Consider the following 13,086-nt stretch of genomic DNA (forward strand, 5'->3'; position numbering starts at 1 on the left):
TGTGTCTCGTAATGCTTAAATGTGTCAAATTGTGCGACTATGCACTTTAACGGAAATATCCTATAAAGCTCAAGTAAAGTGTCACCACAAAAAGAGTGGATTTTTGTCATTCAGTCAGTAGCGACCCTTCCCGGCGCCCGGGGAAAAACTTTCACCCCCCCCCCCCTCAAACTTTTGATTTGCATCCCCACCCCCTCAAACTTTCGATTTGCAACCCCCTCAAACTTTCGATTACTTTTTCCAACCCATTTTGGCGCCCCCTAAGGTCGGCGCCCAGGGACATGTCCCCCCCCCCCCCCATCGCTACGCCTCTGCATTCAGTTCCACCAACCAACCCCCTCCACCCAATTTTAAAATAAACCTGTTTTCACCATAGCTAAATTGCACGCAAGACACAGTGCCAAACCAAATTTAAAATAGTCGCTGACTTGTACCACATGCGAGTTTTCATCCGTTTATTTTTGTGTCCTGCGCTTCGGCTATGAACCTGGTAGTCCAGTGTCAAAGTAGAGCTCGGTCGGACAACCAAGAAACTTTTAAAAACAATTAATAGGGTTATGAATACTAATACTATGACTAAGGCTGGTAGTTATTGCAAGTAGCAACTACAAACATCTGGTCAGTCCTAGCTACTACAGTAAAGATTGGTAGTTTTAATACTAGCAGTAGCAAGCATTTGGTTAAAGTAGGCCTACTACAATAAAGATTGGTAGAGTTTTATACAGAAGCAGTAGATGGCACTTGGCAATTTTGCTTAAAAATTATTTCAAAACAACACAAAGAGTATCTGAACAGGTTAAATGTCAATTTATTTAAGAATGCAAAACATTAAACAATGAAGTAACAATCATGGGTAGATCTTAAAATTTTCCATAAGGGTCACCAAACCAGCACCCATTGGACAGCTATTTAATCTAAAAACATACTAGTCAGTAACTATAGTTAACTATTAGTTACAAATATTCTCGCAGTCATGTCTGTTCAAGTAAGTAAAGTGATAGTGTTTGAAGTGCTGAATAAAATTTAAGTTGAAATAATAAGCTCAACATTTAGACTTTCACAAGTCAACCATTTGAGACATCAAAAAAAATAATACAAAACATGCTTTATTTACCAAGATGATAACAATGCAGATGTGAGAGTAAAAGAATTTGTATGAAGAATAAGAAAATACCACCACCTCGCTGACACACTCATTAGCCAATTTCTCTAGTATTAAGTACCTCAATCATACTTCTTTGTATGGCTATATAGACACTTATAATTTTTGTACCAAACATTCAGTTCCATAAATGCAATATAACATACAAAAAGAATAACAGCCAACACCAATTTATTTACAGATTTTATATACTAGAGCTTGCCATTCTTTCAACATATGAAGTCATCCACTGTCATTTGATTTCATCCTCTTGAAAAAGTACTTAAAATAAATAAAATGAATATTCAAGAAAAATTATTGCGTGGCTTTAGTTTTCTTTCTTCCTCGAGCAGCTTTTTTATCTTTCTTTTTAAGTCCATCCATGTTTGCCTTCAAAAGATTGCCATATGCCTGAAAATAAAATTGGACAAGTCTTAAGAAAGGCATGGATGTGTAAATGTTTTTATAAAACATCTTTTGGTCTTCATGTGAAAGAAACTATCTATAAAACGAAGTTCAGAAACAACAGAAAGAAGAGAAATTGATTCAGATGAAAGTAGATAAAATTAAATTTAAAAATTTAAACGTGTTAAAGAGTTCATATGAATATAAAATTAAAGATAGCAACATATTAATAGCCAAATTGTTAAATAAGTATATAACTTTACATACCATCTGAAACTTTGTTACATCTTTGTGATTAATCTAAAAAAAATACACAATAATTTTGTTTAAAATTTACATAAAATGTGTCTGAGATTTTTAAATGTGAAGAATTTAATTAGGCCCAGATGAAATTTAACTTACAACTGTTGTAATTTTTTTGTTTCCCAAAGCAGCTCTGACTAAACATTTATATTCATTTGGTTCGGGCAGGTTTCCATTTCTTGGCTTAGGTTTGGTACGGCCATCATCTGTCAAAATTTTTTTCAAACATGTAGTTTTTGTAATGTTTATACATAAAGCTTTCAGATAATAATTTACTATCAAATCTGGAGGCATATTTAAATTTTTAATAGCATAAATAGAATATTAAAAAGTACTTACATCTCTTCAATGTCATAGTGACAGATCCTGTATTTTTTCCCTTAAGAAATAGTTTTGTCAACTCAGTAAGGAACTGAAAAAAATAAAGACAAAATTAAAAAAGAAGAATTAGGCCCAAGTTGTTTAGTAATGCTAATGAGAGTAACACTTCTTCACTATTCTTACTTGATGTTGCAAAATATAAGCAGCTCACTACATTTTAAATTATTTCATAATTTTCCTATGGCATTGCAAAGTACGTTGAATATAAGTTAACAAGACGCCAAACTACTTGCAAAAAATCCATTTTTCTTAATGAATAAAATGCTTTCCTGGCATAGCTTGATCGATCAGCCATTTTTATAAAGTCTCATGTTTGGTATAAAAATATTAATTAGATTCAACAAGATCAGTAAAGTACTCATTCATCATAGTTAGAACCCACCCCCACACTTTTTTTCTGACCAAGACCAAAACCATACACCAATCCCTAGCCATTATTTGGAGTCAGAAGTCATTTCTGATCTGCTGCACGGACTACGGAATAAAATATACTAAAATTAGCAATAGTTTTGTTTCTACTGGAGTGGAAGTTAACTAAATAAATATGCATATGACTTCCTAATGTAAATCAATGCAAACCTTATTCCCAACTCTAGTCCCCACCCAGCAAAAAAAATTTTTTTTAGCCCCCTATATATATATTATATGTATATATATAAACTGTCTCACAAAATGTAATTATTTAAACCATTTCCTAATTTATTTCATTGCAATGTATATCCATCATGAGACAACAAATCACACCAAAATATGTTTTAAGCCATTTAGTTAAAAAATATTTACAAAATTATTTAAATGAGCTCAATGGGCACCCCTATTAGACTTGTTAAAGAGGAGCGATAAGTCAAGGAAGAGCTTTGCCTATCACTATAGCTATGAAACAGTATGTGTTAGTTACTGTACACAGCTGTAGTAGATCTTGTGTTGTTTTTTTTACAAAACCACTTGTAAATCAAGGTGCTTAAATATATTGTTTTTTGTCGGATTTTGGACCCCAAAAACAGCCAGCCCCATCCCCCTCAAGCATTGACATTGTGTGGTCTGGCGGTTTGGTAGTTCTGCCCCTTGTCCTACTGTAAGCCTAACCTAAATTTAGTAATTTGTATCCATAAAATTGACGAGATTACAATACTGCTAATAACCTATTTTCTGAAGAGTCCAATATTAAGTATTATTAAACATCTGGATAGTATTAGTATACTGAACTGTATGTATCTAGTCTAGTGTATAGCCTACAATAAATACTCATACTGTATTTACAACAGACAGAACAATTAACTTACTTAGGCTGTCCTTTGCCTTTAGCCTAACTAAACAATCCAGATACTGGTAGATACAGAAATAAATAGATACAGACAACAGACAGATTTATCTAGAATCTATTTCGGATGCTTTTAGTTTTGGATACCGATGTCCCATAACATAATAGTAGACTCTTCCATAAAATAGGTGTGTTGGGTTGTTAGTAGTATTGTAATCTCGCCTATTTTATGGTTAGAAATTAGGGTTAGGCGAATGGTAGGACTAGGGTTGCGTTTGCATTGAGTTAATCAAGTTAATGATTGACATTAGCCAGAAATTCTAGTTAGGCCGGCTAACTACCACAGTAAAAACACCCCCTTTTTAAAGAAGATTCTGTTAAAGTGTTATCAGATACTGGTATAAAAGTTCTCCCTCATTTCAATTATAATTTTTTATTAATATTCTATAACCGTGATAACAACAAAGCCTCCCCCCCCCTTTCAATTATTTTTATTAAGTTACAAGTCTAGACTAGACTAGTATTAAGTAAACTCAAACAACTGTTCTTTTTCGTACCGCATCATTTTCTAGCAGCATTCTTAATACTTTTAATAGCCACCAAGGCTTCCTGATAACAAGTAAACTATTGTTTGTAGTACAAAAACTACGTCTACGTATAGATCTAATCTAGATCTATATGTAGTTTTAAGGTGATTGTCTTTTTTTTAAAAGCAGTAACTCGACTTCGATGTAAGCAATAATGCCCAGTAGATTTGTCCAGCTGCTTGGTGAAATCAAGTAGTCTACAAATAATGTATACAATTTAGTTGCGTTTCAAAAAACAGCAGCGCTTTCGCAATTTCCCGAAATAGATTCCACTTTTAAGGTTATTACAGCCGAAATTTATTTCTTAAAGAATTAAATTATACAATTATTAGTTTACTTTATCTATATTTATTTTTATTATTTATGTCTATTGAATATTTATATTGAGTTTTTAAATGAATGCAATGCACATATTAAATTTATTATTTATATTGTGTTTTTGTACTGCTGGATGCATTGTCAATAATGTATTGTGGGTATTGCTAAGGTAAACTAAGATGGCGCACAGTCGGTATAAATACGATTAGAATAGTTATTTACGATGTTAAAGCTAACCTTATTAAATATTATAGCCAGATCTAGTATTTAAATTAATCTCAATATCGTACTTTGAATATCTCAGGTAAGTAGGACAAAAATGACTTCTGATTAGCTATTACTATTACTTGACTATAAAATTTTTGGTAATCTATCGTTTTGGGTACGTAATACGTAAAATCGCCCGCGACTAGTAATGTGAAAAACAGGTGACTCCTTACATTTGAATAATTATTTCACATTTTGAGGAGGATTTATGTTTTGAAAAATACAAAAATGTTTCCTTGTTTCATTTATGTACCTGTTTTTAAACAATTGAATGGACACCAGCGAGAAAAGTCTCAAAGGTATTTGAGAGGTGTATAAATTCATTTAAAAATCATGCACAGCGTAGTTACAATTAATATGGTTATAAAATCCTGTCTATCCGGTTTTTTTCGGACTTTACTAAAGATTGGATGTATTTGATGTTTATAATATTTTCGGTAACTAAATAAAAATAAAAAAAAAAGCAAAAACAATTTGGTTTTCACGTGTAATGGCGACATAAACAATGGCATCCTGCTATTGGATAGGCCGCCATTGATTTTATTGTACACATTGCAAGCTAAAAATAGAAAACTAGGTCATGGGGTTTTAAATTTGCATTGTTATTTAAAAACTTGATCTGCAAAGTTTTGTAAACAAATAGTTATCGATCACTAAGTTACTGTACAGCCAATCAATATTTGTCTTACGAAAGTGAAACATCCGGTTATAACTTAGGCTTGATGAAAATAAATAGAAATGTAGCCTTAAACTCAACAAATTATTTTCAAGTTCTCTGGATTTGCAACTTTTATAGCATTTATTCTAAAAATATAAAATTTCTAAATTAATTTTAGGCTTATGTTTTTATTTTTTATTTTTTTTTTACGGTCTAAATCTAAAAAGCACGTTTTTATTCCATATCAACAACATTGGGGACGGAATCTCGTCAACTCGCTCGCCTCCATTAAAACTTTTCAGTAATAAATGAACACCAGCGATGTTTCCAACAGATGCAACCATGCTCATTTACTATAGCAGCCATCTTGTTAAAGTTTTTTTTAAAGACTTATAGCGCCAGATTCAGGCGGAAGTCACTCTATTTTACAAATGGCTGCTGTTTATATAGCAAATCTTGCTTGCAGACACTGCTGTTTAAAGTTAATTTCTGGCCTATATTAATATATTTAGCCATTGATTTAGGTTTATTATTCATTTATCTATAATATTTGACACAAACATATCACAATATACTTCTATTACAGCCTTGACAATGAGGTAACGTTTTCGTACATTAATAGCCGCGGGCGATTTTACGTACCCAAAACGATAGATTACCAAATTTTTAATTTAATGCTAACTTTAAAAAAAAAAGTCTTTCGACTCTTACTCTTTATTTATAATATTTAAATTAATATTTATTTGGTTAGTTAGTTAAGTTTAGTCTTAGTTTAGAGTTTAGGCCTAGTTTAAAAAAAAAACTTTACTACCTAAATTAATGTCTTAATTACTTAATTTTCAATACTTTGGTCGTTTAGGCCTAAAATTTTATTTTTTTAAAATCATAAATTAAAAATTTTTATTGGTCTAATTCTAGATTAATATAATCAACGAGCCGACCCGCGGCGTATTATACGCCGCTATTTAGCCTAGTTGTTTTATTTTATACTTTTCAGTAATTTATAATTTGTGAATTCGACAGTACCAATGCTGCCACTGAAAATATTTGCTTTAAAACACTACCCCCCCCCCCTTTCCCCTAACCCCTACCCTACACCCCCCCCCCGTGAAAGCAGCCTCCTCTTAGTTATCTCCTGTACGTTTAAAATCGTTTCAAACTAAATTATCTGCCCCTAATAGCCGTCAACAAACTCTATGATTTGTAAACATTTATTGTGACCACAACTCACCAGATCATGTGGGGTGGTAGTGATAGTGATAGAGAGAAAGAGAGGGGACTGTAAGGCGCGCTTGCAGCTTGTTTTCTAGCGTCTCCCAGAAGAGAATTATATATATAGATAATTTAGGCCTACTTAATATAGTATTAGTAGTTTTTAATTTTAATAGGCCCCACTACTCAGCAATGATTAGTATTAAAATTTAAACGAAAAATGATGCAAAATTAAAATTTGTTTTAAATAAATTTCAAATTAGTAGGCCCTATAAAATTGTTGACCCTTTTGAATGGCAGAATACTTGAGAATACCATACCTAGTTTCTCTATCTTTAGACAGACTACTAATACTATACAGACTACTATGGACTTGTAGAGGCCTATAGTTAGATGTTGTAGATGCTGATTTCTACATTGTACTTTAAGTTATTTTAGTTTTTAACATTTAGATTTTAGACCTTATCATGGCAGCTCTATAGTATAGACATTTATATCAAGAATAATCTAGATTTAATCCTAGGTCTCTAAGCTATACCAGTTAAACTCATTAAAGTAAAAATAAATGTCATATGTATTTAATTTTGGCTCATTAACTCTTTAAACCAGTGGCCCCGCTTCATTAGTCCAAGTCTTAAATAATAAATATCCATTCCACGAGATAGCGATAAAGTGACATTAGACACCTTACCCCAGATCGGCAGTCCGTACATAAAATTGCGATATTACAAAAGTATGTAACTGGTTTTATTCAACTTGTGGTAAGTTCCTGTCATGGCTGTGCCCCATGAACCAAATTGTTTGTTATGTTCATCATTTAAATTTTATGATGGAAAGATAATTTTAAAATTCCAAAACCAGCATTTTACCTATGTCTACATACACATGTCTTAAAGAAATATCAACCTACATAAACGACCAGATTATTATGAAGAAATATTGGCAATAATTCATGTTTAAATGTTCATTGAAATAATAAAATTAAACTTGTTGTTATATTTGTAATTTTTTTTTTTATTGAGAGTCTTTTGTGTGTATATTTAACTCAGGGGAATGGGGATTTTAGGATCAGGAGCAAATGGTTCAAAGGGTTAAGTCTTAAATACTATATAATTTATAATATATATTCTAATATTCTAATAATAATGAATATAAAATTATCAATAATAATAACTGCAATTTACCAATGGTATTGTTTGTCTATACTTATAAATTTATTTTTCTACTTTAAATAGCAATATAAACATAAAGTGATATTTTTCTACTTTATAACTTTTTAGGCTACTGTTTTTCTGAACTATTTTTAAAATGGCTGATGTTAGGGAGGATTCCAATGTTCACAACAAAAGCCAGTACTCAGAATCAATAGTTTTAAACCAAGATTTTGCAGATATCTCAACACTTGAACAAGACTTACTTAGCCAAAGTCATGTTTCAAAGGCTATGTCAGTTCAACACAGTATAATTACATCAGTAGCTGATTTAGAGTCTGCTACAGAAAAGTCATCAAAAATAGTCATCAAAGACCCAGGATATCTTCAAGCAAAATTAAGAGAGAGACTTTATGATAAACCAGAGAATTCTGGAGTTATGCAATATGTTCGAATGCAGAATTTAAGAAAAAGGCCATTTTCAGGGGTAAGAACTTTTCTTTCTGTTTTGATTAAATAAAGCTGTAAACTTTAACAGTAAAGAGATGCATTTCTTATGATCAAAATACTAAAGTGCTATGTGGTGTTCTTACACAAAGGGTAATAATTACACTTTGAATATATAAGGTTTTAAATAATTGGAAGTAATTTAATGTCTGTTAAATATTTTACATTTATTTTTTGTCATACCTATGTGTACATATTGAGATAAGATTATATAACTTTGATTTTACATTTTAATATTTGAGTGATCCACATTCATTCAATTTTTAACCAAGCATATGTACCATGATCTTTAAAGAAATATTAGAACAAAATGATAAATAAATTTGAAAATATATGCATTAAGGTATTTTGTTTATCTTATTAGTAAACTATTGTTTTGTTTTTCAGAATGTCAAAGAAATACAAGTTTCAAATTCAGTGAAGAGAATAGCTGTTTTAGAGCCATTAGATACTACTATTCCTAAACTAAGCTATTTTGCTTTACATAGACACAAGGAATCATCTACAGGACATAAGAAAAAAGAACAATTGGCTCTTTCTAACATGTATGTGAATTGATTGAATTGATAACATTCATGTAAATGAAATGTAGAGCACACAATCCTAAATGAGAAGATCTTTAATTCACATGAAAAGTTAAAAATTTTGCATAGAAATACTATACCATAGTTCAACTTATGACTTATAAAGGAACATAGTTTATTGATTTTTTTCCAAAGAATTTAGACAATATTTACTTTTATCTACAGCATTTATTGTAATGTTTTTTAGATGTTTGATACAAGCAGTAAAAAATCCACTTTATTTAATAGTTTGACTAGAAAAAGACCTAACCAGCTGGACCCTTTGGATACCCCCAGAGACTTAGAAAACATCACAGGTCTGGTTATTTCTTATGTTTTGTGATAGATCTTTAAAGAAAACTTTCTGTAAATGTTGCAAACATTTTAAAACAATTATTTTACAATAGAATTAATTTATTAAAAACATTTTTGTATAAAGAGGATAGTTTGCATACAATTATTATATTTTTATTATGAAGTTTTATGCTCTATTGCTTATAGATTATGAACTTAAAAATAATAAAGCAGTTATGACCAACGCACACTACCCTGCAAGCCAGTCTGCGGGTATTATAAACACTGTAGATCTGAGAACAAGCAGATCTAAATCAAAGCCTAAGTATTATGACAGTGGGATATGTGTTGCTGATGAAGCAGAACTAGAAATCAACGTTGGTCATGATGAGGATGATGAAAATGGTGAGGATGAGGAAAATGAGTTAGAAAATAGAGCCTTCTCTGAGACACCTGGCTTCAATAAACAGGTAGACATCATCTTTTTATTTGCAAAAATGGTGCATGACAGTTGTAATCTTCCTTAACCTATTTTAAGTAAATAGATATCTGCTCACACATTATGTTTAATATAGTTTAACTTTTGTGTTAGAAGACAAAGAAATCATACTTCAAACAAAAACTTGCATACTTAATGTGATGGTTACTTAATACTATTAAAGAATCAGAATATGTTTGCTTATTGTCCTTGTAATTTCAGTGTTTTGTTGTTTTAATTATTATTTTTTTGTAAATTAAAGATCCAATTTGCATCTACATCACACAAAAATTTGGATGATAATACACCTAACAAGCCAACAGAAAGATCTAAGAGTGCTGGCCTGGATATGAGAAGGTCGTTTGATAACAAAGTTTACAAAAGTGCCATCAAATCTAAATCTACATCTCATGTTTCATATAAGCCTGACCCCAACAAAGTTTTGTCCTACTTGAAAAAAAACAAGTATGATGATAAAGGTGAGATGTTTTTGCAGAATGTTTAAAACATAATATGTAAGATTCTTTAGACTGCAACAGTGACATTCAGTTTTATTAAACAGCTATTAATTGTTGATTTTTAAAAAAATGTTTGCATTTGTTTATGAGTATATCAAACATTTTAAAACCCCTTTTATGCAAAGGTCCATAAGATTTTATAAAATTATCAAAATAATGGATCTAAGTTAGAATAAAGCTCTTTGAGCTGTAATTTATTTAACTAATTCTAGTATTGGACATAATAGAGTGAGCTATAACCATTGAATATGTTACTTAATAAACATCACTTTTATAATCAATGTAGTTCCAGAAGTTACGAATGCTTATGACCAGTTGATTCTAATGAGAAAACAGCTGGGGTGGGTCACTGATATACCAAGGCATGGACCAGGTACACGAGAGGCAATGGAAAAGATAAAAGATTTTCCAGAAATAGAACAAGTAAGCTGATATTTAAAGTTAAAATATTATAACTGTTTTACTATTTTTAGAAAACCTTTTAGCTGATATGAATTAGTTTTTACTTAACTGATATTTTCCATAAAATGATGATTTAGGGTACAGACAAAATCAAAGAAGACAATGGCACATTTTTTTACTGCCTTCCATCCAATCATCAAGACCCTCGAGCACGGTATAACCCATATGACCTGCAGATTGTCTCTGCTAACACAGCAAGGTCCAACAATATGTATTTTACCATTAGTGCTTCATACGTCTCTATGGTAAGTAGCTCTGAGCATGTATAGTTTACTTAGTGCTTTTAATAAAGGGGTTTATTTTTTAGAAATAAGTAACTTATTAGTAAAATATCTGCAATTAACCTGCTTAGACTTTTTATCATCAAAGGTGTTGCTTTCATATTTATTTTATGTACGTAAACTCACATTTATATTTCATGTATGTCAGATAATGATTATATTTCAAGAATCTATAATCACATTTATATTTCAGTGTTATGAAACTGATGATGCCATGAATGAGTCAAATGCCACACCTGTTTTATGGTGGCTGTGGGAAAGACGACTGTTTTTTATGGTTTTTCATTTCCCAGTTTTTGTAAAATTTAGGTAGTTTATTGTTCTTATTTATTCCTTTAATAGCAAAAATATTTTAATGTGTACTACTACTAATTATTATTTTATTCTTCATTGATTTTACAATATAAAAAAAGATTACAAGTACAAACTGTTTGTCAATAAACTAGAAGTGAATATATTTTTGACATACCATTGTTTTTGAAAGGTTATGGAAGGCTTTTAAAAACTGGAGGAAAGCTATTCTGAGACAGAAGAATAAAGTTCAACAGTAAGTTTGACATTTTTTAGGATGAATTCTTATCCCATTATGTTTATAATTTAAATTAATGTTTCAAATATGATAGTTTTTTAGTGGAAAATAATTGTTTGATTTAAAAGATTTTTTTAACTTGAAATTAACAATGTTAAAATTATTTTGATAATATTCTATAGGGAGAAACTCTACAGATCTCTGTTCATTGCAAACGAAGTACTCCAAGGGTGTCTTATACATGTCAGAAGTTTATGTGAGAGTGCGAGGACACTGGTTAAAGATGGAGATCTCAGCACTATCATCTCTTTTGTTGACCTTGACCCTTCAGTGACTTTCAGTCTCCAAGATTTTGAAAGTCGCCAGAAAAAACGATGTGACAAAGCATTACAGCAGCTTCTAGCACTAAGGGGAAACATCATAGAAATTGTGTGGGAATCTTGTGCAGTGAGTTGAACATTTACAAGGATTTTGTTTGTTTACTAGTTCATGCGTTACCAAATGAAATTTGATTTCCAATGACTTTGTTTATTACTTTCTTCTGTAGACAGTTGCAGAAATGGAAGGAATTACACAGGGAATAAGAGATGATTTAACAGCAGTTAAAAAAGTCAGCATAACATATCAGCATCACAAACCTAAGCAAAGACAATCTGCTTTAAAGAGAAATAAGTCAGACAAAACTCAAGAAGAAAAAAGTATGAACATTTTTTATTTAATATTTCTATTTTAATTGCAAAACTTTGTTTAATTTGTTACTTTAAAATATAAAAATGTTATGCCTTTAATGTTTTAAAAATAAACTTGAAATCTTATTATGTTGCATTAAAACTTTCAGAAAATAGACCATTGTATGCAGAAATAGCTGAATGGCGCAAAATTTTAGCTCGCTTGTCTTGTTTCTTGCGATGTGTTGACTACATTTTGCAAGAGCTGTTGAGGTTCTTGGTTTTCTCCGCTGCTGAAAAACTTCTTAATGTGATAAAAACTTCCTACCATTCTCAAGATGGAGAGGATTATGAAGACTATGATGATGGGGTAAGTTTATATGGCTTGAAATTAAGAAAATTCAAGTTTTTTAGAAAAAACTTTTGATAAATATTTGTGGGTTTTTGTGACTCCTGCTGAAGTATGGGCCACCAGCTACAGCTCCCCAGAGCTTCTGTCTGGGTCATTCTCTCTAGCTCAGTTACTTGTGTGACCTATCTTGATGGAGACTGCCTCAAGTTGTTGTCAATAGATGTTTTGGCACAGCCTCTTCCATTTTAAATGTACCATGATTATGTATTCTTAATTATGAATACAACAGAAAATTAACTAAAATTAATTTTATTTTTGTGTCAAGAATTTTGTTTGCATAGTTCAACATAAAATAATTTTATTGTATTAATTCTGGACTTGTAATTCAGGGAAGCAGTGATAGATCAGTTAGCCCTGCATCACCCTACAGGTATAATATAATTTCTGTCTTTTAAAAGTTGCAAGCATTTTTTTCCATTCTATTTATATGAATATTTAGAGAAATTTTTGAAAACAATAACTCTTGTGTAGTAAAGGTTCAAATAAGTCCTTATTACCTCCTCTAGAGAATCCAAGCCCACTCATTTCACAGTCAGCATGAGGGTCCAGTCACACTATAAGGAGAAAGTCAAGAAGAAAGAAGGTCCAGAGCCATATGTCATTCCCAGATATGACTTTAACAAAGTGGAAGAAGTCAAAAAACCACCTGACATTGATGAGGTATAGGGCACTACCTTTTTTTTCTCAATC

General features: G+C 31.1%; 2 protein-coding genes across 2 annotated transcripts in view; one reads left to right on the top strand and one right to left on the bottom strand.

The window, feature by feature from the left end:
• Positions 1-790: 790 nt before the first annotated feature.
• On the bottom strand, positions 791-4,151 carry LOC131941763 (signal recognition particle 14 kDa protein). Its single transcript, XM_059301242.1, has 5 exons — positions 4,049-4,151; positions 2,189-2,261; positions 1,949-2,055; positions 1,814-1,846; positions 791-1,552 (listed from the first exon to the last, which is right to left on the bottom strand). Exons 1-5 carry the CDS (start codon positions 4,067-4,069, stop codon positions 1,457-1,459), a joined length of 330 nt encoding a protein of 109 aa, XP_059157225.1. The 5' UTR covers positions 4,070-4,151; the 3' UTR covers positions 791-1,456.
• Positions 4,152-7,820: 3,669 nt separating this feature from the next.
• The window catches only part of LOC131941782 (dynein axonemal heavy chain 6), a 46,007-nt gene continuing 40,741 nt past the window's right edge, over positions 7,821-13,086 (top strand). The window contains exons 1-14 of the mRNA XM_059301286.1: positions 7,821-8,171; positions 8,579-8,736; positions 9,004-9,071; positions 9,256-9,518; positions 9,789-10,005; positions 10,331-10,467; positions 10,584-10,751; positions 10,981-11,096; positions 11,272-11,334; positions 11,499-11,763; positions 11,864-12,014; positions 12,155-12,354; positions 12,726-12,766; positions 12,903-13,056. Of these exons, the coding sequence (XP_059157269.1) occupies positions 7,842-8,171; positions 8,579-8,736; positions 9,004-9,071; positions 9,256-9,518; positions 9,789-10,005; positions 10,331-10,467; positions 10,584-10,751; positions 10,981-11,096; positions 11,272-11,334; positions 11,499-11,763; positions 11,864-12,014; positions 12,155-12,354; positions 12,726-12,766; positions 12,903-13,056 (2,331 nt within the window). The 5' untranslated portion in view covers positions 7,821-7,841. The remainder of the gene's footprint in view (positions 8,172-8,578; positions 8,737-9,003; positions 9,072-9,255; positions 9,519-9,788; positions 10,006-10,330; positions 10,468-10,583; positions 10,752-10,980; positions 11,097-11,271; positions 11,335-11,498; positions 11,764-11,863; positions 12,015-12,154; positions 12,355-12,725; positions 12,767-12,902; positions 13,057-13,086) is intronic.

This window comes from Physella acuta, unplaced genomic scaffold, assembly GCF_028476545.2.
Source record: "Physella acuta isolate Inbredline_101_S28 unplaced genomic scaffold, ASM2847654v3 ptg000373l, whole genome shotgun sequence".
NCBI lineage: Eukaryota > Metazoa > Mollusca > Gastropoda > Physidae > Physella > Physella acuta.

Coding starts and splice junctions, on each gene's coding strand:
- LOC131941763 (XM_059301242.1), bottom strand. CDS start 4,069: ATGCTGCTAGAAAATGATGCG. Junction 2,262..4,048: donor TGCTGCTAGAAAATGATGCG/GTACGAAAAAGA, acceptor TATTTTTTTCAG/TTCCTTACTGAGTTGACAAA. Junction 1,553..1,813: donor ATGTAACAAAGTTTCAGATG/GTATGTAAAGTT, acceptor TTTTATTTTCAG/GCATATGGCAATCTTTTGAA.